Below are 27,843 nucleotides of genomic sequence, written 5' to 3' on the forward strand. Positions count from 1 at the left end.
TCAGCAGCAGCACAGCTGAGGCTGCACCCCTTTCACCTCGATGAGCTTGGGGTGAGAGTGCCACACAGCACTGCACAGCAGCCACAGCCAAGGCTGCCACAGCCCTCTGAGGGCTTTTGCTCTCTGCAGTTACCTTTCTTCCTTGTTCTGATGGGAAGAATTTAAGAATTAAGAGCTGAAGTACCCACTTACATTTCTCTTTGTGATCTGTTCTTGTGTTTTTGTGAAACAGAACTCAAAAGACGAGTGCTTTAATAAGCAGTTTATTTGTTTAGAGATGTTGCACAAATGGGAAGACCACTTTATCTCTGTGGCTATTATTTTGTTGCAGGTAGTTAGGGTGACTGGGTGCTGACTAGACTTTGGCAGGCTTTCCAGTAAGCAAAGGATGTAGGATGGAATCTTTCTGCTTTGCTTCTCCTGGGCATGAGTCTGATAGAGAAAGTTCTGTAGGGAAAGGGAGGATAACTGGTCCAGTGGCTGGTTTGTCTACATGGGTCGTTTCTCCATGGGGGGCCGGTGGAGTAGACATACATTCTGTAGCCTTGGGTGGAATTGGTTTTCTATCTTCCTGCTCATTTTGACTTTCCCTTACTTTATGAAATGAGATGTCCTCAGTTGAAGGAGGGAGAATTTTGACACAGCCCATTGTTTTTCCTAGATGTAAGGAGAAAGGATTGGTTTCTGCAGGGAAAGCTTGTTGATGATTCTGACTGGATTCTTCAGATCCCTGATTAGTTTGTAGTTTTCCTTCTTCAGTGGCAGGATTCTAAAAAAAAAGGCAACAAATATCACATTTATTGAAGCTGTTACAATTTTTTTCTTATGTGAAGAAGATCACCCTTTATCTGCAATCCCAATTTGCAAAGACCAGCTGCAGAACAGAACCATGAGGGTCAGACACATGGAACTTCCTCTTAAGCCAGTGCACGAATCCTGGGTAACTACACTTCGTTTTGTTATTTATCATTATTTCTTTGTAGATCATTTTGAGCACTTCTCTGTGATAGATGCTGTACTCTCTTGCCTTTTTACCCACCTAGCAACAGTCTGCTTTATCACAAGAGAGATTTCTTCCTGATTTGGCCTTATCACTTTCTTGAAGTCCATATCTTTGTGAATTAGAAAATTTGAAAATGGTTGGGCTTTCAGGAGTTCAATTCTTTTTTTATAAAGGAGTGCTACTCTTGCAATATTAAGATTAGATTAAGAAATACCTGTGGGCTGTAGATTTCACAGGATATTGTGACGGTCTCCTTGCGTTCCATGTCACTGTTTACCACAGAGCCTTTGCAGAAACCTGTTTGCTGGAAGAAGAAAATGCAAGTATTATTTTCACAGCGCTGCTGATACTTAGCTCTTATCGTGTAAAATTGGTGATTATGAAAGGCTGAGTTGTTACAGCTTCTACATGTATTTGTAGGGATAAGCAGCTTGGGCAAACTTGTATTTTGGGATTGGCAAGCTTATAAAGGAAGGCAGCATTTTGAAAAAGGCTTTATGTTTACAAAGCAGGGTTAGGTAGCACAAAAATAAGCTGTGTTAAGGTCTGTCTCCAACAGCACACATAAGTTCTGCTGCAGCAGAGTATCCCTATGGAAGCGAGGTGCGTAATAGAGCACAGTGTTGTTTCTCAGACAGAAACAAATTCACATCATACTAATGAAAGAATCCATGACAAGATGTTGCTTCTAACAACTGTGTGTTTACTGGACTGCAGATAGTATGACTTGGATCTCAGTTAAGACGAGACTTGAAATGGAACATCTCAGCAGCATGCTCATTTAATCTTTAGGTTTCCTTTGATATTTTTTTCCTTGGATGTTTTCCCCAACTGATTTAATTGTAGTGTGCGTATATTCTTTGTGCTCTGTTTGCAATTTGTTGTCAGTATCTGCTTATATGGAAAAAGTCCTTAAAAATGTTTTGCTTTTGTAAAGCAATGGCTACCCATTTTTTCTGGACTTACTTTTGTTTGTTTTGGTTTCTTTTGCTCATAGACTTCTAGGAAATAGTTTGGAACTTTTACTGAATTTTTTCCTGTATTTTAAAGTAGTCTGTATACATGCAAGTCAGGGCTACAACCCATAGGAAGACTTCCTTGGGTTTTGCTTCTTGTCTGCAGAGAACTAAAGGATTAGGCCAAATATTCACTGAGGAATCATAGTATCTGCTTGTACTTACAGCTAATTCAGGTGAAAGAGGCTTGCACTTGGAGATGTCAGCAACTGGTTCCCTTCTGGGGCAGGATGTCTCCTGAATCACAAACTCCACAAAATGCGCCGGACCAGTGACCCACTGTTAGTAACAGACCAGTGAGACCCAGTGAGAATCAGCCTATGTGTGGCTGTCAAGGAGGAGAAAAAGTCCTGCAGACCTCAGAATTGTTGTAGAACTCCTTTTAAGTGTGGAAAGAGCAGGTAGTATTTAGATATTGCTACTGAAAGTGATTTTTACCTGTGCTACTTTATTGCCTGATTGTATTTTCACTTCTTACAGATGCACAGTCCTGTTAGCTCATGGATGAGCTGTAGTTCAAACAAATTTTATTTTTCCTGATAGATTAGCATCCATGTAGAACTATAAATCCAACGTCTGCTCATTGTCTCACTGATCAATTCACTACTTTAATGAAGAGGATCATTTTTTCCATTTTTTTGAAAGCACAGGTTTCCTGTGGGTTGGAAACTTGATTAAATATTGCATTGTAGCACTATTTAACAAAGAGCAAAATCCCCCCGCTCTCTATGTGTAATGAATTTTAGAGAGACTGGATATTACTCTCATAAACAGCATTTTGCCAGGAAATCACTAATTCTCTATTATTCTAATATTAGTTTTAAACCAGGATTAAAGTCATTTAGATCTGTGTAAGAAGGGATGACTGTGCTTTATTAAATGTGTTCTAGTAGGAGCCATTAATATACGGTGATGATGGAAGGAAGAGCTCATAGTGAAGCTTTCCTAGATTTTGGAATGTCAATCTTCAGTTTTACAAAGAGTTCTTTTTGTAACTGATGGAGTCAAAATCTTGGATCAATGCAGATCCTTATTTCCCAGGAGAATTCTCCATGGAAGTAACCTCAGTGCTATACATATGCAGCTTCTAAACAAGCTGTAAGATGTAACAAATCATATTTCTTGACAGCTAAAGCAAGTCGTATGAGCCTTGGCTTACCTGCATTGAAGCTCTCGTGACGTTGAGGACAGAAAAATAATGAGTTTGTTCACTCTTTTCATTGAATTTGGCCAGGCTTTTAACAGCAGTCTCCAAATACTTGGGCTCAGTTGGACAGTCATCAACTGGGCAGTCAGGACATACTTCCCAAATATATCTGGATGGAACTTTTTTATTCAAACAAAACAATGCTGTTAGAGAGGAATTCTCAGGACCATAGGAACGTGCTGGCAGTGTAGGTCACTCCAAACGCATCTGTACCCCCAACCCTCCTTAACTCCAGAGCAGCAAGATGGTCATGGTTTCACTCTGCATTTTTGAAAGTGTCATTGGATTCAGAGACACTTCAGAAAAAAGCTCAGGCTGCTGAGAGTGGGCCTGCTGTTCTCACTTGCCCTTCACAAACCCGTAAAGATACTCTTTGGGACACAGGATAAAAGCCCAAATAGGAGCCGTGGGTTTCCCAGATGTGAAAAGAGCTATTCTCTGCATTGCTTTGTGCTGCAGGACTGCTCTGGCCTTACGATCACTGACCTGAGAAAAATAGGTCAGGTGAAAGCTAATGGAGACACTGTGTTGCCATAATTACAACTAAAATGCAAATACTAGATGGCAAGCTACTTTCCCAGTCCTTTTTAAAAGAGGGTGTAATAAATAAAGACATACCTGGCTGCAAATTGCACTCATAAGTATTCAGATGAGCAATTTTTCTTGGCTGATTAATGTAGATAATTGCTTTGCATTGACCATAAACCTAAAACAATGTAAACATGCAGAAACAATTAACCTTTAGCAGCCTTTGCAGTGATAGAGGGTGTGCTGTTAGTTTTCTTCTCACGGCCATGAAATAATTTTCAAGAAGAAAACTGTGTTAATACTGAAATGGGGCCGAAGCACGTTTCTCTTCTGAATATCCCTTTAGAAATAAAAACTCAGATTCCCTTGGTGTCAGTTCTGACAGTTCTGTCAGTTGTTGTGCACTATTTGTCTGCAGGATGGCCTATGGAGGGCCACTCTTCTGTGGGCTGAGAGCTGCCCATGTGTGAGAGAGCGCCTTACCCAGCCTGTACCCTGCAGTCCCTCGTATCCCTGCTTTCTTCTCCCTGCTCTGCTCATAGCAAGGAAGGAGAGTCATATGAATGACCCTAAATGGGTTTTGTGGTACAGTAATAGCACCCTTGCACACCAAGAAACACTGACTTTTGCCAGAATATAAATGCTGACCTATTAATATTCGTTTTACCTTTGTGTTTGAAAGTCAACTTTACGTTCTCAGTGTGCTTCTTAAATACAATCAGGACCTCTAGGACAAATGTTTCTAGACTTCATAGAAGCTGTTCTTTTTTCACATGCAGGGCTTCTTTCTAGCCAGTCTCCATTCCTTAATGTTGCTTTTCACTTGTTTGGAATAATTTTTGTCACTTGTAATAACAGTCATAAATCACTTTGTCTTTGCAGCTTATCTTGCTGGGCTTTCTGTTTTCTCCCCTTTCCAACACAATTTTTTTCAAAATTGTTGAAATAAAAGTGGAATTAAAGCAAACTAAAAATTCCATGTTATATAAAAGCAAATCTCTTTTATTCTTTCTTGACAGTCTGTCTTTAAAACAAACTCTTACAGGGCTAAATAGTGCCCTAGCATAGCTGTTTAGCTATATCTGCTTATTAGTTGTGATCAAAATTTTTCATTCAATTTTCATTTTATAGAATAAACCTTACCTTTCTATAAACTGACTAGAAACTACAGAGGAAATCTGTGAACCTCAAAAATGAGATTTGATTTTTTTAACTAAGACTCTGCTGTCTGCTGAGAATGCACGCATAGGGATTTTGCTGTCTTTAGTAGTACCTGAGTAACACTCATACCTGAGATTCAGTATGAAAATAAAATCCTTACAGTTGTATGAGCTGGTCTGACCCTGCAGTTCTTCCACAGCTGTTTGCTGAGTACGTGGCATTCGGTATCCACTACGTCCAAGATGAGATAGAAAACAGAACCAGTGATCTCCTGAGCACAAGAGAAGAACGGGTCTTATCACACAGATAAAAAAACCTACATGTGTGTTAACTGCACATTTAGACTGAGATTATGTCTTATTGAAGAGGGAGGTAAAACCCAATGAATTGATTCCACTGGTTTATGGAGAAAAGAAACCACTTTATTGGGCTTCTTTATTGGTCTTGTAGAAGTCTGGGGCCGATGTCTGTACCATTTTGACACGGTATTTCTTGTTTCCTGTGTCTCTCTTGTATAATATCAGCTCTACTACTCTGGTTATTATGAGGTGATTATAAAATCTACACATCTTTTTGTCTACCTGCTTCGGTATGCATCATTCTCCTCTGGGGAAAGGATAATTTGGGGTTTATTCAGAGCTCAGCAGATCTCTGAAGGTTTCATTATGCTGCTTTTAATTTTCATAAAAAGACCGCTATGCAAGGCCTTTTGATATCTGCTTGGTACTGAATAAAGGCTCGTAGCTTTTCTGCTCCAACAAAAAGATCCCCTCCTCAATGCTGCTGATGCTAGTACTGCTGTGCCACGTGTGCTGGGAAGCTTGGGAGCCAGAAGAGATTTGGCAGCAGCACAGAACTGATTGCGTCTGTGGCAGGATGTTCTGGTGCGAGGGGAAGGAATGAAATATTTTGGCATGATTTGTCATTTTGGTTAAGTGGCTGTTATTGAAGTTAATCATGAGTATCGTGTATGAAAGAAGGCTCTGTCCTACTTACGTGTAAGTTAATAGCAGATGGCTTATTAGTTTCAATTAGAGCAAAACTGAGCCACAAGTTGCTTAAGGGCAGATTAGAATTTGAAGTCATTTTGAAAATGTTTTTATCGTAAGTACTGGCTAAAAAAGTGGGGGGAAGGAACTTGGGCTGATTAAATATACAGACATATTTCTTGAAAATGTTGAGGTGCATTGAAAGTTGCATAATATCGTTACTGCCAATGATTATCCCTGACATAGCCAACTGCTACTGTGTACTCCATTCCAGCAGCAGCAAGATTGTGACAAAGGGCTCAGATTGCTTGGTGTGTTATTACAGTGTCTCAAAACACCTTATGTGTAGGATGAGCTCATTGGATGCTTACACAAAATAATAGCAGTAAATTAAACTTCTGAAGAAACAAAGAACAAACTGTGCCCTAATTGAATAAGTTAAGATTCTAGGGAATTAAGTGGCAGACCAAATCCCAAGCAAGGTTCAGAATCCCCTTGTGCTGAGGTGGACTCTGCATGGGTGAAGGGAGAAGCAAGGAGACAGAGTGGTTTAGAGCATGTCTGCACCCAGCTTTGGTGACGGGACTGGCACCAGCTCCATGAGCGGCGCTGGGTTCTGGGCCAACCCACAGGTGTCCTATGTGGAAACAGCTCTCAGAAGAGCTGACCCAGTGCTTTATGCATTTGGGCCTGCTGCAATCATTCAAGGTTATTCCTTGCTAGTGCCGGTAGCTTCATCTGTTGTTACACAAAATAGTAATAAATTAAGCATGCACAGGGAAATAAAACATTTGAGGATACGTATTCCCTGTTGTCCCCTGTAATTTTTGCACTTGACCTGTTTTTGGATTTCTTCTGGAGAATGAGTCATCATTTGGAGATGTGTAAAGGAATTTCCTGGTCCCAAGCTGGATGTGTTTCCACCTGTTAGCACTCACATCTTTTGTGCAAAATGCGTGGTGACTTATTAGCTCTTGCACTCCAACTGCTCAAGGCAGTGGGGAGAAGGTGTAATATGAAATTAAATCCAAGTAGTAGTGTTTCATATCAAATTGGAACTGATGCCTGGAGCTATTCCAGGGGCAGGCTGCAGAGAATCATGCCTGAGCTTTGCTCTCTAATTGCCCACAGTGGTGATGAAACTGTTTCTATTCATCTGTGCATAAAGGTGACATGGCCCCTGCAGTCCTGTGAACGTAGATTTACATTTGTCTCAGAATATTTTGTAGTTCAAATCACCATTGGTGGGGAATAGTGATAGATACAGGGCTCTTCGTGAGAGAAACGGATGTAGAACAAGCAGTAAACTTACCTGAGGATGTTCTCTGACACTGAGAATGCGATAGAGGCTGAGGATGTAGCCCTCTGTTCGGTCAGCATTGATGTGGCGGAGGGCCAGGTCTGCAGCCTCCTCCACTGCAGCGTCATGGCAGGTGGGGGAGAGCAGCACACTTGGCAGCTCTCCTGCAGGAGGAGAGGCAGCCCAGGAGCAAAGCGCCTGCGTGCCAAAGAGCACTGAAAGAAGTAAAAGCATTCTGCTTAGAAAAGCAGTGCAGCAGATCAGAATGGCAAGTTGGTACAGAAGAGCTGAGAGCTGTGTGAAATAGCAGGCTTTGTAATGGAACCATGTCTTTATAAACTGGTGTCCTCTCTTTGTTACGTACTGCACATCACCTTTAAACTATAGCTACAATTGCAAACACTAAGTCAATGATTACAAGGTTTTATGTAAGCGTTGTGACTTCCTCTGAGACCAGAGAACACTTTTTCCTTCTGCCTTTACAACTTCAGTTCAGACGTGGTTGGGCAGATTGCATGACTTTGACCTCATCACGAGGCACAAGAATATACAGAGAAAGCTGCTTTCTTAAGGAGCCAGCTGTTCTTAAATAAACCTGCATACAGGACAGCTCTGGCTCCAGCTCTGTTGTGTCAGTGATCCAGATTTTCTCTCAAGTAAAACAATGACTGAGGTCTCACTGATTTGAGTGGAAGTGGGGTAAGAGTCAAGAGGTTGATGGATTTCACACCTGGCAATTCTATTTGTTGAATTCTAATTGTAAACAAATATACTAACTCTTTAAGTTATATGCTGTCAACTTGGAGCTTTGCAGAAACAGAAAGGTCAGTCTGGATTCATTCTCTGAGTATTCCTACTCACTTGGATACCTGCAAATTATTGTTAACCTGTTGCCATGGTCAAGCAAGTGAAATGCAATCCATGTCCAAGCAAGAGGCCTGTGGACAAGTGGCCTGCTCAAGCCATTACATATTTTTGTACGCACATACAACGTGACAGCAAGGTAATGTAAAAAGACTTAACAGTTTCATCACGGTGTCTGCTTTTCACCAGGAATTTCCCTTGTCTTCGTTTGGGACTTAGCAATCGCTGTAATTGCATATGGTAGCAGAGATGTGGTAAGCTGAGATTTGTTCTTGCCCCAAAGGCTTCACTTCTTTTGGTGGAGTGCTCCAAAATGAGCCACATTGAGAGGCTGGAGGAAACAGTAAATGAAGCAGGGCTGCTAAAACATTACTGGGTGAACACTGCATTACAGAATTTGTTCCATTGCAAGGCCTTGACTCCAGCCCACTCATCTTTTGTTGCCTGGAGCTCTCAATTTATTGATACCAGATATTTGATCCACAACTCTGATTTCCCTGAACCTTTCCTGTTTCATTCCATTTTCTCCTGCCATCTGACTTTGTTCTTACTGCCACCTTGAGCAGAACACTTCCTGAACTTGCCATCCTTCCACATTACTGAATGATACTAAATAGCAGGTGCTGTTCTCTTTTTGTCTCCTCTAACCTTAACTTCCAGCTGCTGCTTTCAGCTCCTGCCTGGCTGTCTTTGTAATCCTGTGGGTTCAGAGGCAAGTACAATTGCACGTGGACTCCCTGCCCCAATACACACAAATTTTAAGATACTACTGCATTTCTATTGCCTGAGAACCAAGCTTAGAGATGGAGAACTGTCTGAAGTTATATGCTGAGAGGGGAATTAAAAAAAAAAAAAAAAGACCTGGGGCTGTTATGCTCATCTCAAAGGGGAAAATCTAACAGAATGAAAACCCAAAACTTTTTAGAGAGCGTATAATGTTAACTTCAATTTGAGGAAGAGGAAGAACTTCCATTTGATTTCATGTAACCAGTGCTTTCCTCCTTGTGCCATCTCTCACTCTTTTTCTTTCATCTGTCTTTAAATTATTCTTTTTGTACTTTGAATCAAGAAAAATGTACATCCTGTTGGTTGCCGGTGCACATCATAGCTGCATAGCCCTGCCAGAATTAGTCCAGACAGTTCTCTGTGAACTGCAGCTGTTCATCCTGTAGCTGTGCCTTAGCCAGATGATTTAAGACTTTGCTTTTATGCCTTGTTCAGTGTTACTGTCTTCCTTACACAGTATGGTGAAAATTGGCTCAAGAAGAGTCCTTGCTACTTAATATTTAGCTCCCTGGCTTCTTTCCTCTGACCATTGCTACAGCCTGCTCCAGTTTAAACTGAAGGAAGCCACTGGAGTATCATAAGCCTGTGTCTAGAGGCATGAGGAACAAAGAAAATTGGTCAGCAGTGCCACCATTTTAATTATTTTAGCACTACTCAGTGCTCTGCTTTTATTCCTTTTCAGCAACATTAAATAATACAGTCCTGACGTGACTGAGGGCTGTGACTCGGGGGGAACCCATTCACTGACTTGGTGGCTGCCCCCTAATATTGCACAGCACATGCTCAGCTGTGCAGGCTTATTATTTCCTTTGACTTATCTGCTCACTGCTGAATTTGGAGGTTAATTTGCCAGCTAAGAGGCTGCACTGTGGCCACTATTGATTCTCAAGTGATTTGCTGAGTACAGATGAAAAAGGGTCATGGAAAATTCAGCCTGGAGAGAATTTAGTTTGAAATGACAGTGGTGTGCTATGTGGCTAACCTGCTGGGAGCTCCATGCTTGAGAGGACTGCGAGCTGCTGCACACAGCTCACCTGTTGTCCTGAAGGCCTGGAGAAGGGACAACTACCATCACCTGGAGAGTATCCCAGTACAAGTTAATAGCACTCCAGCGAGAGGCAGTCCTGCGTTATTTCACCTTGGAAGAGTATCAGAAGCAGGGTAACCGTTTCCCTGGTCCTCATCTTCGGTCATGGGAGGCTCTGTGGTCACAGCTATCTGTTGGAAGATACCATTTACCTTTAGCCTTGCATCTATATTGAGTGAGGAAGTAAGAGTGCTAGGGATGCACAAAATTGTCTCTATTTAACACTACTGTAAAGATATTTTGTTTTAAATTTGTAGATTGTTGGTGGTATAAAGAATCTCATGTCATTAGCCCAGCGACATTCCAAATATCTTCCTCAGTAAGTCAGCAGGATCTGTCACAGGGGATGTCTGCAGAAAGGCGAGTGGGATTATACGTACATCCAGGAAGACCTGCAAGAACACTGGGGCTGGAACTCTTCTAAGAAGACTTTGGTTGGTGGCAGAGATGGAAAATTCAGATAGCAGGACCAAAAGGGCACATGGCTGTTGGCTGAGTCACCTCGAATGTCACCATTTGCTTTTCAAACTCAGGGTGAGGGCTAATGTACAGACTGTATCCTGGGGGAAAGGGACACAAGGGATGAGTGTTGAGAAACACTGCTGTAGCCATAGTACAGGAACAGCAGAAGCAGCAATGCGGACGCGCTCACATTGTTCCTTGTGCCTGGGAATGCTTCCCCTGCGGCTAAGGCATAATAACTCATTTTCTTTATCCTTAGAGTGCATGGCATTTCTATGGAGATGGGTGCCAGTTAGTACCGGCTGTGTTGGTGCCTCTTATAATGAGGAATTGTTATGTCCCTGACTCTGTTCTTTGTACTCTTCCTCCCACTGGAAAGGAAAAAATGTCTCCGTTCAAGTAGCTGACCTCGAAACATGGACACAGCTGGGAAATCTGTGCATGTCCAGGCAAAGCAGCACATGAAGTACATATGCTTCAGCAAAACAGTGTTTGAAAACGCTGAAAAGCATTGTCAGTCAGTGAAGCAGACCTGACAAAACTATTCAGCCTGCATTTCAGAAAGGCGAGCATTTGTATTTTATATATTGCCATTTAATAGTCCTCATTGCCCAGAGAATCTATTAGTAAATGCTGAATCTGTTACTAAGATCCAAGGGCATGAATACAGGGCTATCCTGAAGGGAAACAAAGTCACTGCTTCAAAACTGTTATGAAAAATGTGTCCTTAGGAGGACCAGTGTTAAGGGGAGAAATGGTGTGCAGTTACGGGCTGGAATCACAGGAGAGTGCAGAGTGATTCTGCTGTTCTTTTTTATTAATTTTAGGGAAGAAATGAGTAGTTAAACCAGGTATAAGAGAACATCCATGGGACATGGATGCTCTGCTACGTACCCTTGCTTTGTGTGGTTGTAAAATGCAAAGGAAAATGAAGCATTTCTTGAGTTCAGAGATCCTCAGTGGCAGGGATCTCTTTTATAAACTTGCTGTTTCTGCCAATGAAGAATTTCCTGAGTCTGGAAAACACTGTCTCAGTATAACTTAGTGCTGACTCCATTACATACAAGTGATTTTGTTTGGTTTGCTTAAGGCAATTCCTAGTTTTGAAAATCCAAAAGCTATGAAATCTATTTGTTCAGACTAGTTAGAATCCAGGTATTCTGCATCTGAAGTCATAGTAATGAGGATCTGAAGTATACCAGTGCAGACCAAAATAGCAGTCATCTCATTAATCCTCTTCTGTATCTCGTGCAGTGGAGATGGGAAGACAAATCACCTTACCACCTCAGAAATCGTATGCAGCTCAGTACTAGCATGTTTTAAATAAATGCCTGCCTGCTGAACATGAGAGAGTCTTGCAACAGCGTACTTGCAAGAACCCATTCCTGAAAGGTGGAAGCTGCTGCCTCAGAGAGGAGGGCTTGTTGGTAGTATGCTGCCATCAAGTAATCCTGTGGCATACAGAGTCTGGACTGATTCTCCCTTTTTTTTTTCCCCCTCCACATTCCCAGTACGAGTGTATAAGTCTTTACCTTTCCCCATTGACACAGTGGAACAGAGGTTGTATAGCAGCCTGTTGCACTGTCACCAAGAACAAATGTTAGTTGTCTTGCTTACTAAACACAGAAAGGTTGTAACTAGGAGAATAGAATAGATTATTTGAAACAGTTCAAAAATGACATGTGTACTTCAGGTTTTGCTGCCTGCATGGTAATTATCTTGTAGCAATTGCTGTTCCTGGTTAAAGATTCATGACTGTCTTTGAGGCTGATCCCCTGGGCCTTCAGAATTCCAGTTTAGCTGACAGTGAAGATCCTTCTGGCCTCTGTGTCTCATTACTTCTCCTCATAGAATAGATGTTGGCTGTAATAAGTGAGAAATTCAGGAGAGCTTTGGCTGCTAGGACAATGGTAAATTGCCATCACTGTCTGGGTCCTCTTGCATGAGACACTGTAGTATACTTTTATTCCCTGAACTGCTATTCCTCATATACGTGTGGCATACAGTACCCATGATCATATTGCACCTGTGTGCTGCTGGAAGGCAGGAGAGGCGCATGTGCTTGGATGGAAGTACTGATGCTTTCTGCCTGTGCAGCAGTGAGTGTATCCTGATTCTTTGTTCTTTTCACAGGCATCAGTGCTCTTATTATTCCTTATGTCATATCTAGAGTGTTTGAGGTTTTTCTGGTGGATGCTGTAAGTAGGTACATGCTAGGAAACACTACAGGTGGAATGGAAGAAGAGTTTTTTCCTGCCGTTTCTTTAGTGCTATTGGTATATGATCAAAAGAAAGGACTGACCTGATTTTCTGCAGTGCTCAGCACCCACACATCCCAGGGAAGCTGATGAGAAATGCAGAAGCTTACTGTTTTTGAAATCAAGCCCAGAATATGACTCATAATGCCATGAAGGAGATACTTGACAACTAAATGAAAAAATATACAGACAAAAGGTACCAAAGCATTTCTGTTGAACATTTTATTGTGAAGTAGTCTTTTAGGTGGTGTTTCTATCACAGAGCTACAACTGTTGTATATCTTTTACAACAGCTCCATTAAAACAATTTTTGCAGTGTTTTAACTAGAACATCTCTGTACTTGGAGAAAGCAGCTGCTGTACGTTGCAATCTCCTATGTCTTGAAGCAGACCTTTGCAAGATCCTGGGCTCAGCTGTGTTCTCTGAAGGGTGAAAGTCAGTTGGACTGAAAGTCAGGTGTTCTCAGCTATTGGCACTTGATGCTGTACTGTGTGTGTTGATGCTGCTGCTGCATGCTGATCCTTCAGTTAGCTGTCTTGCCATGCCTGTGACACAGCCTAGATCTTGAAATGGCGAAACTTACCAGGGCATGGTGGAGGAGTCGCAAAGCCAACTGGAGAAGGTACTTTATCATGCTGAGCAACCTTTGCAGCTGCTCTCTTTGCTACAGATTTTGCTGATAGTAGGGAAGGAAATTCTGAAGAGCTGGATTCAGATGCAACAGGGTTATTGTGGGAAATTCTGAGGTTATGGTTAATGAAGCCTTGTCCAGCACTGGGTACCAGTCCTGCTGATGTATCTTGACCTGAGTGAGGGTAGGTAACTCCAGGCTGGAAAAGAAAAATGTTTTTTGTGTGTGTATTCACTTGAGATTTATAATATGCATGTCATTGATGACTTAGTATGGACCCTACTCCTACCTAGATATTGTCATCTAACCCAGATACAAAGTGTCTATGACCACTAGGAAAGTTTTGAATTTGGATTTCTACACAAAATCAGGAGCCCAGAAGCACGTTTTTAATATCCATTAAATATCCATTAATATCCATTATAATCATTAGGACAAAATCTGGTGCAGTGTGAACTTTCAGTGCAGCCTACGCAGCACTGAAACACTGAAACCTAGCTGCTGCCCTAATCTGCATTCTTTCTTTCATATCCCTTCTAGGCAGCTAATTACTACTATGCCTCCAAGAGCTCTGCTCTACAAGAAGCACTCAGTGCCCAGCCAGCCCTTCTCGAACTAATTGGAGTCTATGCTACCTGTGCACTCAAGCCCTGTGCATGTAAATTTCCATTCTCTTGCAGTAGCAGTGCAGGCTAGGAGCCCTGAATTTGGTCAGGTCTAAGAACTACTTGTAGCAAAAGCTTCCAGTTGGTGAGACCTACCATAGTAGCTCTTTTATATTTTACATCTAGATGCCTTTCACCTAGCTGAGCAAAATTTAGTTCCCTTTGCCCCACTAGACATATGAAACTCCCATATGGTTAGGAAAACAAACTACGCCAAGCACAGATGGCAGAGGTGATAATTCTGGGCAAAGAAATCCATAGAATAACCTTATCTTGTCGGGTTTTTTAGGATATGAAGTTAAACAGCTAGGTTATCACAGATAGATAATGCAATTTACAGTGAAAAAGGTAAACTCAGGGCATTTGCTTCAAAAAGTGCTAGTAGGATATTCTGGGAAGGAAGGGAGGGCCCCGAGAGCTGGTACCTGATGTCCATACAGCTGGCATTGTGCTGCTAAGTCCTGTGAGGGTTCTGTTACCATTGTTGCTGTGCAGAAACCAAAATTCTGGCAAAGCAGAATATAATGAAGAGAAAATAGTGAGAAAATAGGGAAGACTTGCTTTGCATTTTTTTCAATTTCAGTATGTTTAGAAATAGCTACATCTCATGATTTATCTGAGCAATAAAGTGCTTGCTTTTAGTCTGTTGGACTCAAAAGCCAAGCTGTTTAAATGTGTAACCAGCAAGTAAAGGAAATTCCTGTATTACTCTGGAGTAAGATTGTTTGCCTGGATATGAGGAAGGGAAGGAATATATGGATCCAAGCAAAAGGTTTCCCACTCGTTAAATCTGCCAAGGACACTTTTGGTTTTGTTTCATCAGAAAAGAACTTCAGTGTGATGAAGTGCATAGTTCTCAAGAATTTTCATGCATTTCATATGCATGAAATTAGAGCTCACTGGTTTTGTGTTTGTGTACTGCCCATTCCAAAGGAGCTTGATTTTTCTCAGGTGCACATATTAAGAAAAGTAAATGATAGTATAAAGGCTGTTTATTACAATTATTTTGTGTTAAGGATGCTTTTGTCCTTAATCCTTTTTGAAATATATTTAAATGCATCGAGATTCAACCCAGATACATCAGAGAGAAGGTAAACGGGTAATATAGCTTCAGAAAGTATGCATTGAAAAGGATATCATAGTGGTATCCAACTTTCATTCTCACAAAGATCTATTCCTGTGCAAGTACAAGTGCATCACAGCACGCCTCTGTTCTACCTCTGAGCTGGAGAGATGTGGACTGATGTGCTGGCATACTTACAGACTGATCCTCAGGAAGCAGTTGACAAGCCTCCAGATTATCTTTAGCCTGTTGTGATGTGCAGTTTGTGGCAGCCACAGCAAACTCGACATTGACCATCCGCACTGGGTGATACTGAGAAAACAGGAAAGATGTTTTAACCGACTTTGCACTGTTTGAAATTGCGGAGCTGCTGAGAAAAGATAAAAGGCAAATATTGTGGCTTCTAGCTCTGCATCTCCCACAGAAGTCAAAGAGAGCCCTGTGGCTAAGACGACACAGAACACTAGGAAAATCATGGGCAATTCAGTAGGGCAACTTAAAGCAAGCTCAATCTGACTGTAAACATAACTAGCTAGTGCTGTTCAAGTATTACAGAGAAAATATTCTGTTTACATGGAAGGGTAGACATTGTTCTAGCAGTTACCTGTTTTATGGCTCTTCCAATCTCCAGGAGCCTGAGGTAGGCATCAGGAGTTTTGCTGTTGTAGTCATTGAGGGCAGTGGAAACAGTTGCTAACACATCAGTGTCGTTTAGACTTGCCAGGAGCGGGCAGTCCGGGCAGAGCTCGTGAATATCTTCAGCTGAGTCTGCAGGAGGAACAGATTGTTTTGCTCTGATCGTAAGTTGAAGTACATTGCAGACATAGTCAGTGATGCAAAACACCGTGTTTGTCTGTCTGTCCCAAATTATACTGCAAAAATTTTTTGCAGTGCAAGCTATAGATGGCAGTATTTCATGCAACTTTTGCTATTTGAGTCCTGAAGTCTTCATGCCAGCAAAAATGCTGTGGATTTCAATAGTGTATTTTGCATATTCTTACTCAGGGTTTAATCAGTTTTCTTTCTGGCAAAATATCCCTGACACCAGTGAAAAGATGTCTCAGCTCAAGGTGGTAAATTTAAGATATTTTAGTTCTTTGGAACTGTGTTTGCAATAGTGTGTTTCATTCACCCACCAGTTTTAAAGGCAGTACTGAAAGCATCACATACAGAGCTAAGAGATCTCATGCAGATAGTGCAGAACAGACTGCTTTCTCATGACAATACTGATAATGTTGGGCTCAGTAAATAAGTTGCATCTCGCATGGGGGTTCATTCTGAAGATCAACGAGCTCCTTGCTGGGGGGCTCAGACCAACAAGGAATCAAATCCTTGAGGGAAAGCCTCAGTGCCAGCCATCTCTAGGTCAAACCTGGGCAGTGCTCCTGAAGCAGTCTTATCACATCTTAACTGTTACAATAAAGAGGAGCAAAGAGATGGTGCCAGGTCTGTAGGAAAAGATCACAAAAGATCACAAAAGGACAACTGAATTAAAAAAAAAACAACAGTAATTTCCAGTGTTTTAGAATTAGAAGTGGTAGGGAGCTGTAAGCACTGCTAGATTAATACTCCACCTTTAAATTCAAGTACAAAGAACAACATCTTTACCTGCATGTGAGTGGCATTTACTAGCAAGTACTGAAAACTGTCCATTCAGTTTCTGCAGTTTAACATCACAGTCACCCTCAACTGCCTAGAGAGAGACAGAAATCAAAGGGTTACGTTGTACAGATAAATAGGAATTTCTGAAAAGAGCAACTATTACTAAATTCGAAAGAACAGATCCTGGATTAAGTGTTGCTGAAAAAGCAGCCTGATTGCAAAGGCCTGGGCAGGCTTGTTCTGGTGTCTGTGGTTCTGTAAAGGACTGACCTAGGTGGCAAAACTTGGATCCAAATCTGGATCTCAAGAGTATCAGAACTGCCATGGTATCCTGAGTATAGATATTTAGTTCAGGTTCCTCTCATAAAGAGCAAAGAATGTGAATTCTTATAGATTAAGACCTTGTGCAGAGCTGTTTGATAACGTTCTCCCTATAATCCCAGCTGGTCAGTGGCCATGGTAACAGCAGTGTGCTGCCTTGTGTGAGCTGGTCTGCAGGCAAGAGCCAACAGGGGAGGAAATGTCAGAGGCAAAGGTGGGAAGGGGGAACAGTTAGAATCACCTCCCCCAGTATGGAAAATGGGATCTGAGCCCTGATGAATACAGGGGTGGATTTAGTCACGAGCGCTGTGAATTGGGCCCCATTCTAGAAACAGCAGGCTTAAATTGTCAGTTGCTTGTTCTGCTTTTTGCTTAGGAAGCAAAGCTGCCTGTACTCAGACAACACTTCCAATGCTTTGGTTAGGGAAAGCTTTTCACAGTTGGATCACGCTTGCATAAGAGCAAAATATTTGAGGCCAGTAAATTCCAGTGGAGCATTACTTTGAGGCCAGAGCCCTGTCCAAAGGGAATAGCTCTCTTGCAGTCACTGGTGGCTAGACTTGACGTAATTTCACTACTTCACACGCCACATGCAGCCAAGGGAACGTTGTGTTTGTCCAGGTTCACAGCCTCCTGTCTGCCATATGCAACAGCGCAGTGTTATCTGGGCTGAGCATGGAGACCTGCACCTGGAGAGCCTGAGCAAGGCCCGTGGCATTCATGGCACGTATGAGGGAAGTTATGCTGAGAGTGACCCATCCTCCTCGTGTAACAGGATGTGAAATCCTTCCTGACATGAAGGCAACTAAATCAGCAAGGCAGATACAAGTGACTGGTGCTTATGGGCTGTTACAGTGATGTAACCTTTGCAGGCAAAGCTTAGAATTCTAACTGATTATAAACTGGCCTCTATAACATCAGCATACTGAACTTGCACTCTTGTACCAAGCAAGTCATGTTTCAGATACTCACATGTTGTTCAAATGTCCTTACTGAGCAATTTGCAAGAGGTGTAGGATTAAGAATGTGACATGTGGTCTCTAATAAGTCAAGTTCAAGGAAGAGAATCTCATTATTTTGCCCCTGGAAGAAAAACAAAACAAAACAGAAACAGTAGTACTTCACAAAACATTTTGCTGGGTAGCTTTAATAATCAACAGCTGGTTTTATTGATGAAAAAAATCGATGTTTGTGTAACAAGATACCAAATAAACTCTGTTCACTCATGCTCATGGCCCACCCCATTTACCTCATTGAAATTACACTGAATTGCACCAGCTAAGTTCCAGTATTCCTGTTATTTATGGACTGCAGGATCTTTTCTGGCTGTTCAATTCTAGCATTCGACACATCAATGGGGGGGCAGAAGTGAAGGCCCCTAGCTCTGAAGCTGACTCTGAGTTTTGAGTCATGAATGATTCTTTTTAAACCAATTAAATCATTTTAGTGTAAAAATATTAAAGAGAAAAACAGAATCACCAATGTTTTTGTGCAACTGTAGGAACACTTCTAATCTTATCAATGACTGCTTTATTCTCTTGTAAATGATACTGGTATCCTCTCTCTCATGTCAAGTAGTAAACAGCCCTGCAGTTTCATTTCAATGTTGTGAGAAAATCAAAAGGTCTGAATGTGTGCATATGCTGCATTCATGTCTATTTCCACAGCCTTTCTAGAGGACTATAATGATGTGAATAGATCTCAGTGGAAATGAGAGTATAAGCCACAGTTACTTCCATTCAGCTTCCTTGTCAGCTCAATGGGATATTAGGTAAAATTCATAGCTACTACAAAATCACTAACAGCGTGGAGTTATGATAGGTATGCATTTGGCCAATAAATAGTTATCCACATCATGAGAATTATCCTTGCAGTTTTTCTCCAGATTAGCTACTGGGCTCATGAATCAGCGCTTTGGATGATCTCCCCTAGCAGGCATGCAGCATTTGTAGACTAAGCCCTTTCTAGCTTTGTACAAAAATAACATTTCTCTCTCCCCCTCAGTTCTGTTCTTCGAGATACATTCCAGTGACCTGGATTCTCATCTACTACGTGGTGACATTGCACCATTTCAATCAATAGAGCCATGCTGATTTACTCCAGGTGAGGATACAGCCCTTGGCAGGACTTGTCAGTCGTAGCCAAGCCTTTCCAGCTTAACACAGTGCTCTGCCTGCAAGCTCCTCACTTACCTGAGGCAGCGCGCGGACTTGCTCAATTCTGTTTAAGGCAAACTTGTATCCGTGATGGCTGTGGCCATTAATATAATTCACAGCAAATTCAGCTGCTGCTTCAGATTCTGGGTCATCGCAGCCCAAGGGAGGCGGGGGAGCTGCGGGTGCAGCTCTGTGAATTGGGAGCTGCATAAGCAGTATGAAAGCTACGAGTGCCTTCATGGCACCCAGAGAAAATCTATCCCTTTCCGAGGTGAGGATCTAAGAACACTGTTCGGGTGGTAGCTAGGCAGCTGGAACCAGGGTCTCATTTATATAGTACATACCACAGACTTTGCATGAGCGCATGTCTGATATTTGTCCCAGTTCCAAGAAGGCATTGCAAACAACAAAAGTGAAAAGTAAATGTTAGGACATCAAGCCGACTGATTAATATTGGCCAAAGTAAATTTTATCAGGTAGGACATTGCGAAGTCCGCTAAAAAGAAGAAAACATCAGCAAAAATTTAAGATAATTTTTAGCAACTCCTCTGCCAGCTAGTTACAGTACAGGCTGGAGAAAGATGGTCCCTAGTGTTGAACGTGTAGAGATGCTGCTGCTAATAAAGCTCACTTGTGAACAGGACATGTTCTATCTGGGCTCTAATCTCACCAGACACCAATGCAAACTGGGAGATCAGAACTGTGATAAATCAGAAACTGGAATTTGAACAAGTTCTAAGGACCACATCCAACAGTGAATTTAATTATATAGCAAATTTTATTACTGACTTCATTGGAATAGCAAATGAGATGAGTTTCTAAATCTTTTGATCAGCTCTTTGTTCCTCTGATCGGTCGGATACTTCCAGCAATTCCTGTTCAGTGATTCTGATTTTATGCTGCAAAGCAGGTGTCTTGTAGACATTTTTCTGGAATATACTGTAAATATTTGAGGATTTGATAGAAGATCAGAAAAGGCACAAGTTTGTTTTAAGAAGAAGACCTAGAAGAGGAAGCCAAAATCATCCCCATCCACTTAGGCATCTATTATTATGGTTTTGCATTGCACAGCTGACCTAAACAAAACAAAGTGTGTTTTCCATCTAAGGTTATTTGAGTTCCATGACTGGGTGCTGAAGTGCCTAAATCACCACGCTGTGGTGTGCTGGGTGAGCTCAGAACTGTTAAAACAGTCTCCTAGCAAGCAGGAAATGAGATCCAAACCTCCCACGTCCTGTGTTGTGCCTGGACTTGAAGAACGCCGGTTATCTTTATGTTGGAACAGCCATCTCTGCTGACTTTCAAATATGGGAGTGAAAATGAAAGAATTATTTGTGAAAAGAGGGACTGGAAGACAGAAGTGTGGGGCTGCATTTCAGAGATATTTTGATTCAGTTAGAGAGCATCTAAGGAGGGCTTATGTTTAGTGTCACAATGTTTGTGTTTGTGGAACAACGACTGGATAACAACCACGTTCTGTGTAGCAGAATGTAACTCTTAGGATGTGCTCAGCATTTGAGGTCTTTAATTTAAGCAGAGTGTTTTTCTGTAGATAGATTCTAGCCAGAAAGGCTGTAGCTCAATCAGGAGAACGTTTGTTTTGTTGTTTTTTTTTTCCCCTGGGGATTTCAGTATAGGTTTCTGGCAGTGCTCAGACTGGAGAATTGTGAAGTTGCCCTCTGGCTCTAAAATGTTTGAACCTCTGTTGTCATTTCCTAGAGGTTCAGGAATTAGCTGCAGATTCACAAGGAATAGCAGAACTTTGACATATTTCGAAGTTTTCACTTTAGATAAATATTTCTCAGCTTGCGCGATAGCGTGAGTGGGACTAGAAGGTGGAAGGTGAGTAAAGTTGAGTCATGCCTTTTTCTGCTAGTATCCTGAAATGTGGAATATGCAATGAATAGAAACGGTTCTGTTCAACAAATTAAGTGATGAAGAAGGAGATCTGAGAAAGACTTAAAAAGATGGAATGATTTCCTTCAGCTCTGTGTAGGATGAGGTGAGCTTCGGATATGAGGATTTGCATATTGAAAAGATTGCTGGGGAAAGGAAAGATTTTCTTTCTTTTGAAGGACAAATTACTCTGAGCATGATTCATTTCTTCCCCTTGCTTAATGTCGTGTTGTTTGGCATTTGTTCTATTGTGTGGATGATCATTTGTGTTCCTGACTTGGGCCCAAAACATTTAAAAAGTGAAGGCCTGATGTCCATGAAACACCCTTTGAGTGTTCATTGTGGGTATTTTTTAAATCATAGTAAATTCATCTAGGATATAGTATTTTCCTCAATGTTTTTAAGCCACAGTTCAATTTCTAACCCATGAATCTTTTAATTCTCTTTTTCCTTTTCTCATAGGAAACATCGGGGTAAACCTCAAAATGGTGCAGACTGAAATTGGTTTTCACCCAACTGATATGTAACTACAGCTGGACATGAACCAGTATTTATAAATTAATCGTCATTACTCGGTTTCTTAGGTTACATTTGATCTATTTCAGAGTTGCAAATGCTGCAGGATGTATAACATTTCTGTAATCAAGCTCTAGGTATTCCTAAACGTATTATGTAAACCAGCTCAGTCAACTTCAGGTTCTGTTTTCAAAGGGCAGTATTAAAACCTTAAATAGCGAATGGAATTCAATATCTTGTTTCTTCCCTTTCCCTTGTCACTTACATTCAGCGTTCCATTCACTCAAGCAGGTTAAGAAGGAAAACTTTGGAGTCCACTGTACCTCTTTTCAGTTTCTCTGTAGGCTTACAGAGACCTTCCCCTTCGTGGCACCTCTGTGAACTTTCTTTGCTGCCAGGCCAAGGATCAGAAATGCGCCCACATCACTGCAATGCAGTGTTTGCAGCTGGCATATCTTGCTCAGCTCTTGATGGTGGAGGAAGTGGGTATGTCTTTTCTGTTTGTAAATAAAGATTGAAAGCACAGTCAGATAGTTTGGCTACAGGTTAGTACAGCAGAGGGACATTTTGCTGCTTGCATGCAGACTGACCCAGATCTGCCTAGTTATTCCTTCTGGAAGTGGGGTGGCTGATGTCAGCTCTCCTGCAGGCCTGTGTCCCATCACAGCTGGCCCTTTTTTGGCACCCTCCCTCCAGAGGCAATCGTTGCAGAAATAACTTCTGTTTGAATTCAGTGCAGATCTATTCTCTCTCTTTCATGTCTGGAACATAGTAAAAAGTTGGCCTTTAGTAGTGGCTACGAATAGTTCTCACAGCACAAGAAAGTGAGCTGAATTCTGCAGGCTCCTGGACAGAAGGTCACGTCTCGACCCCGCTGAAGTGAGCAAGTCTTCCATGTCAGTAGTGTTAGACTTTGGCCCTAGTGAAATTAGGTTGCTTGAGAGACTTGACAAGGCTTTGCTGTGATGGAAATAGAACAAGCTGGGATTACTGCCCTTGTTACATAAAATACAGTATTGATTCAATGCTCAAGAATTGAGGCTCCACTGAATCTCAGCTCTTAATAATTCATATAAACCACAGTGGAAAGGTGAGGGGTTTTTTTTGTCTTGTTTTTTTTCTTTTTTTGGTTGGATGCTTAGAAGTAGTGATGGCTGGAGGCTTGCTGCCCCTGCTCAGTCTCATCTGGAAAAAAGACAAAGAATTGCTTCCACAAAATGTCAAATTGACACCTTTCTGGGCTTTAAATTCAAACAAATTAAACAAGCAAACAGATGAATATCATCTTTTTAAAGCTTCAGATCAAAGTTAAACACTTGTGGGGATTTTTGAGGCTCTTTTTTGAAATTACTGAAACGTCAGTTTTTTGGTGAAGCAGACAGAATTGGTCCAGTTCTCTGCACCACATCAAAAGACACATTCTGAGCACTCAGGCATTGTACAGTACTCCAAAACTTAATCACCTCTTGCTTTACACTTGATTAAGTACATTACTTTTGGATCATAGAGTTCACGAGATATTGGAACATCAGGGCTGTCTTCTACATAGCCATCACCTGCACAGAAGCCTGCACACTAAGGCAAGAAAATGTCTGCTGGGGAGATGCTGTGCAGTTACAGTCACCAGTCTTGTCAAAGCAGCTTATTGCCTTTTTAAATGATGGTGTATTCAGGATTTAAAAACAAAACAGATGAAAACCTACAGAGATGCAGGGGGGAGGTGGGGGAAGGACAAGTCAGCCTAATTGACTTGTTTAATCTTATTGGCCCCTTTAAGTTACCTGGACAAATCTTCAGCAGATGTAAATTGTCTTAGGTTCATTACAGTTCAAGTCCCCCCAGTGTCCCCATGCCAGAAAAAGGCTGTGAATTCTGAAGAGTTTTGCCATAGCGCCATCATATGTTAATTCTAGAAGTATTTTAAATTTTTCTTCTCTCTCTCATTTTTTGAAATGTAAGAAAATCTTTAAGAGAATGAGGGCTGATAATATACCATAGCATGCTGTTATATTTGCTGTTGAGAAACTTCTCACTGTGAGAAATAAAATGTGCAGAAATAGTATCCAGTTTTTGAATGCCTCGGCTTGGGTATCCAGCTTAGAGATTCCTTTTCACTGAACTTTGCTGATTTTAATCTGTTTATTTTCTTTTCACTGTAAATGGAAATAATGGCTATTTACCATATCACTCCCGTGTTCTGAAATAACTTACTGACTTTAGTAAAATGCTTCAATACTGTTAAGTAGAAGGATCTATTCAAAACATGAGAGGAATTTAAAAGTCAGGCAATCCAGATGGCACTCAGTAAAAGTTTTGGGGTTCCTGGGCTTACTGTGGATTATTTCAAAGCAATTTTTTTTGAAAGAGAATGAAAAGTTGCCAGAATCCTGAAATTTTTACTGGAATGGAAATTCTAATTTTTGACCAACTGTCCCAGACAAAGCCAACCAAACCTATTTCTGTTCTGTTCTGGCTTGCTCTGTTTTGCTCTTCTATTGTCTGTGCCACTGAAATACTTGAGTGCCTTCCAGAAGTACATCAAGTGACATAACTAACGTTTGTTACACGAGAGCTTATTCTCCTTTTCTTCCCAGTGGAAAGCTTATATAAGATGTTTTGTCTTAGCAAAGCTTTTGATTGATTTAAATTTTCCTCTCCATTTCCACATTTTTTCCTGCCATGCGTTTTGATGTTGTAGCCAGTAACAGCAGTTTTCTGAGCTGAGGGTTTGAAGTCCATTGGTATGGCTTTTACCCTGTGTTATGCTGTCCTGATATTTAACACCCCCCCCCTCCCACACACACACACACTCTTAATGTTTATATTTTTTTTACCCTTTTATCAAAGCAAAAGCTATTTATGTTGCCATGCAACTCTCAACAACGGGATATTTTGGCTTCAGTAGGAATGTCATGGTTCTCTCAGTTCCATGCCTGTGCAGTTTGATGGGTGTGGGAAAGCTCTGTTGAAGACGGATAGGAGGCAACTGTGAAATCAGAGATTAGCAGTTACTGAAGTTTTTTGTTTAGCTTTATGTCCTTATGCTAAAGTTCGAGTTTGCAGCTTCTGTGGGCGCTCACCTTGATCACTGCCTCGTATCAGAACCCAGAGCAAATAAAGCAAGATACCTGGGAAGAGACTGCAGAGCTGAACAGCGTGAGCCAAGCATGGATCGTACAGCAGAAACAGAGTATTTCTCAGTGATTAAACAGACACCCTGTGGTCAAAATGCCCTTTTCTTGTCTCGATGATAAGCATGTCGACCTAAGTGAATTTAAACTCCACTTACTAGGCAAATTGAAACATGCCACATTAATTCCTGCCACTTAGAGGAACATTAGAAGATGTAAACTCACAATTGGTCTGGAGACTGTCGTGTCCTATGATGCCGTTAGTCTCCTTGATGGAGAACTCCACATGATAACTCCACATGTTACCTTCTCTTGCTGAGTTAAATCCTGAAATTTAGTAGCAAGTGTTAGGGAAACCTGCTGCGCTCTTGGATTCCCGCATGCTCTGCTGCTATGACATATTTTTGATATGAGAAACCAAGTTGACTCTTGGCATTGTAAGGAGGTGATTTTTGCACTGAGGTTGGTAGAAAAAGCTGTACATTCATTCTTATGCTGTGGCAATCTTTAGCTTGTTGTTTGCTGAATAAAATAGGTCTCCTCGAAGAACATGAAATTGTTGCCTCCCCATAGTGGGCTACTGTTTTGAAAGCAGTGCATGCATCTCTGCATGGAGACTCACTGGCATAAATGACAGGAGAGTCACGCTGTGACAGACACGAGTAGGGAATGGCGAGGTGGGAGGATGGCAGACCAATATGCTTTCTCACCTTGGAACATTCCTTCAGGGGCATGACAAACACAATCAAGATCCCAGTTAAATTTACATAATTCTGACAACCAAGGGAGTTTGCTAAAAATTAAAGTTATTTATTTTTAGTGAGGCAGATGATCAGGAAGGCTGCTTTGTTTTTTTTTTGTTGCTTTTTTTTAACACTGCTAAATGTCCCTAAATCATTAATTTATTCACTCTATCTGCAGCCTCCCAGCCACATGGCTAAAATCTCTAGCTGTGTGGACATTTTAATTTAGTAGCATGGAGGCAATATGTTATAATATATTTGCAATAGGGGAAGTGGATCTTTCCAAGTTACCACAGTTTGAAATAAATTATATAGACATTTTTGCTTAAGGTTTTGAAATGTTACATGTTAGACATAAATTGCAGAAAACTTTGTGACAACAAAGTAGTTCAACTTCCAGCTTTCCTTGCTGAATTTATACATCAGTATCACAGCAGACCTGGACTCCAAGCTGTCAAGAGCAATAAGCTTGAGGGACTCAGAACAGACACGGGTGCCCAGGTGACCTTCCCTTCAGTGTCTAAAAGAAAGGGAAATGTGAATGTAAGCACTGTGGGCTGATTAAAAACAATATCCCATGTCATGTTTGTATAAAGAGGTGAACACTGACACCTTTTTCTTGATAACACTTGTGAATTTGCTAGGTCTTGTAATGTCAAAGGAGAGCTGTATCTTTTACATTCAGCCAGAAATTCTAAACCTGTAAATGGTCTGAAATTCTACCAACTATAAAGCGTACAAGTAACAGCCTAGAGTGGAGCACTCCACTTGTTCTCACCAGCTTGTGAGTAGAACAGATAGAAACAGCTCGCACTGCCACACAGGTGAGGCTACAGTGTTTTTGGCGGACACCTCAGCCTTTGCCTGTGCTGTATCACCACGGTTATTCTGCTGACATCTTTGCTCTCACCTGGTTTCTAATTTTTCCATTCGTTATTTCCACTCTTCCTTGCTGGTGGCAATGCTCTTTCTCTGACACCCAGGTATGTTTCCCGACCTTGGGCCTTTTCGGCTCCTGTCATGTAACTCAATCAATATGAGTCTACATCATAATCTTCCTGCCAAATATGTCTGAAACCTGCGTTTTACTTGTCATTGTAATTCAGAATGTTCATACATGCTGATTTCCATATGACAATCTCCTCAACAGTGCAGATGCTTATCCTGCTCCCAGTTTGGTCTGCCAAGTCTGTCATCATGGCTCTCCATTCAGGAGACCATCAAGCTCAATTTTCTCATCTTGTCTGTAATGTCTTGACCAAGAGCTTCTCATTCAGCCATTTACCCAGATCTCGTCTCATCCCATCTGCCATCACTATTTCTTTGAGCCATTCAGTCACGTCGCTGACAAATATGTCGTTTTCATTCTCTTCAGAAAGACTCTTGGTTCTGAGCTTGTCCTTGAGGCTCTCACCTGTCTGAGATCTCACAGGGACTGAAGAACTTCCCCTTGTCACAACAGCTAAACTAATGTGTTACGTGACCTTTAAACTTCTATTTATTATACAGAGGCCTGCACTAACATTGAAAAGTTGTAGGATCTCACAAGTCAAAGTATCTGGTAACTACCTGAAGCTGTGTCTGCTTCACTTCCATTTTGACAGGTATTTATCTCATCTGCCTTAAAGAGCGTTAATAGCAAAGTCGCCCTAGGGATGGCCTTTCCTTCTTTGCTTACTAAGAGAGGTTTGGTCTAAACCCACTTTGGTAGTCCTATCCTATCTCTTGCCTGCATCTTGGGTTTGTTTAAAGAGGGAGGAAACTGTCCTATAGCCATTGCACAAGACTGGAAATTGAGACTGTCTTTGCCATGACTGGAGGAAGGTCTTTTACCTCTCCATCATTTCACCAACAAATACCATTTCCTTGTTACAAAAAGGGAAGGAAGGTCTAGTTTATACATTTTGAAACCTGTGAGTTCCTAACACAGAAGTTATTAATACTGGTGTCAAACACTGATATTTACCTTCTTATCAGATTCACCTGGAACTCAGTTGCAGGACTGAGGGTGTTATCACTGGAGCATAAGACTTGACTAGATTATGATGTGGCATTTCACAGATGCTTTCTAGAAGGGAACAAGATTTTTTGTTAGCTTTGTTAGACAAAAATATAGAAGAGGCCATTTGTCTCAAGTTTTGTGACAAAACAATTTGCTTCATTGTGTGAAGCTTTTCTTGTGCTACCAGGTAATTATCTGAGCAAAGGACTGAGTTTTTGAGAGAATTGCTGGGTGTTGGTTAGAAATCTTCCAATCCGAAATCTCACTCAATAGATATTTATAATGGAAATTGTTTACTGAACGCACCAGAAGTACTTTTATACAGTACTGTGCAATATTAATTAAGTGTGTATCATAGGAACAGGTAGAGAAAAAGCATCAAAAGGGGATTTTTTTTGCTTGAAATTCTCCGCCACTGTCAGTGTTCATCTCTTATCTTGTGATACAGCCCTGCA

At 41.3% G+C, this 27,843-nt stretch overlaps 3 protein-coding genes across 3 annotated transcripts in view; 1 reads left to right on the forward strand and 2 right to left on the reverse strand.

Moving 5' to 3' along the window:
* Positions 1 to 27,843, forward strand: part of SENP5 (SUMO specific peptidase 5) — a 150,836-nt gene that overhangs the window by 42,698 nt on the left and 80,295 nt on the right. The window lies entirely within an intron of this gene.
* Positions 251 to 7,554, reverse strand: FETUB (fetuin B). Its single transcript, XM_048954475.1, has 7 exons — positions 7,217 to 7,554; positions 5,076 to 5,186; positions 3,845 to 3,932; positions 3,179 to 3,345; positions 2,185 to 2,298; positions 1,218 to 1,307; positions 251 to 769 (listed from the first exon to the last, which is right to left on the reverse strand). The coding sequence occupies exons 1-7, from the start codon at positions 7,436 to 7,438 to the stop codon at positions 356 to 358; spliced, it is 1,206 nt and encodes a 401-aa protein (XP_048810432.1). The 5' UTR covers positions 7,439 to 7,554; the 3' UTR covers positions 251 to 355.
* Positions 12,859 to 19,419, reverse strand: AHSG (alpha 2-HS glycoprotein). Its single transcript, XM_048954482.1, has 7 exons — positions 19,137 to 19,419; positions 17,917 to 18,027; positions 16,630 to 16,714; positions 15,626 to 15,789; positions 15,220 to 15,333; positions 14,384 to 14,464; positions 12,859 to 13,492 (listed from the first exon to the last, which is right to left on the reverse strand). Exons 1-7 carry the CDS (start codon positions 19,338 to 19,340, stop codon positions 13,220 to 13,222), a joined length of 1,032 nt encoding a protein of 343 aa, XP_048810439.1. The 5' UTR covers positions 19,341 to 19,419; the 3' UTR covers positions 12,859 to 13,219.

Source organism: Lagopus muta, chromosome 9 (assembly GCF_023343835.1).
Source record: "Lagopus muta isolate bLagMut1 chromosome 9, bLagMut1 primary, whole genome shotgun sequence".
Taxonomy (NCBI): Eukaryota; Metazoa; Chordata; class Aves; order Galliformes; family Phasianidae; genus Lagopus; species Lagopus muta.

What these genes read in the sequence shown, in the direction of transcription:
- FETUB (XM_048954475.1), bottom strand. Translation starts at nt 7,438, where the DNA reads ATGCTTTTACTTCTTTCAGTGCTCTTTGGCACGCAGGCGCTTTGCTCC. An exon ending in GTGTCAGAGAACATCCTCAG is followed by an intron (nt 5,187 to 7,216) that starts GTAAGTTTACTG and finishes TCTTGTGCTCAG; the next exon opens with GAGATCACTGGTTCTGTTTT. An exon ending in GTGAAATCTACAGCCCACAG is followed by an intron (nt 770 to 1,217) that starts GTATTTCTTAAT and finishes CTTTTTTTTTAG; the next exon opens with AATCCTGCCACTGAAGAAGG.
- AHSG (XM_048954482.1), bottom strand. Translation starts at nt 19,340, where the DNA reads ATGAAGGCACTCGTAGCTTTCATACTGCTTATGCAGCTCCCAATTCAC. An exon ending in AAGTCCGCGCGCTGCCTCAG is followed by an intron (nt 18,028 to 19,136) that starts GTAAGTGAGGAG and finishes TTTTTCTTCCAG; the next exon opens with GGGCAAAATAATGAGATTCT. An exon ending in TTGGAAGAGCCATAAAACAG is followed by an intron (nt 15,334 to 15,625) that starts GTAACTGCTAGA and finishes CTGTTTTCTCAG; the next exon opens with TATCACCCAGTGCGGATGGT.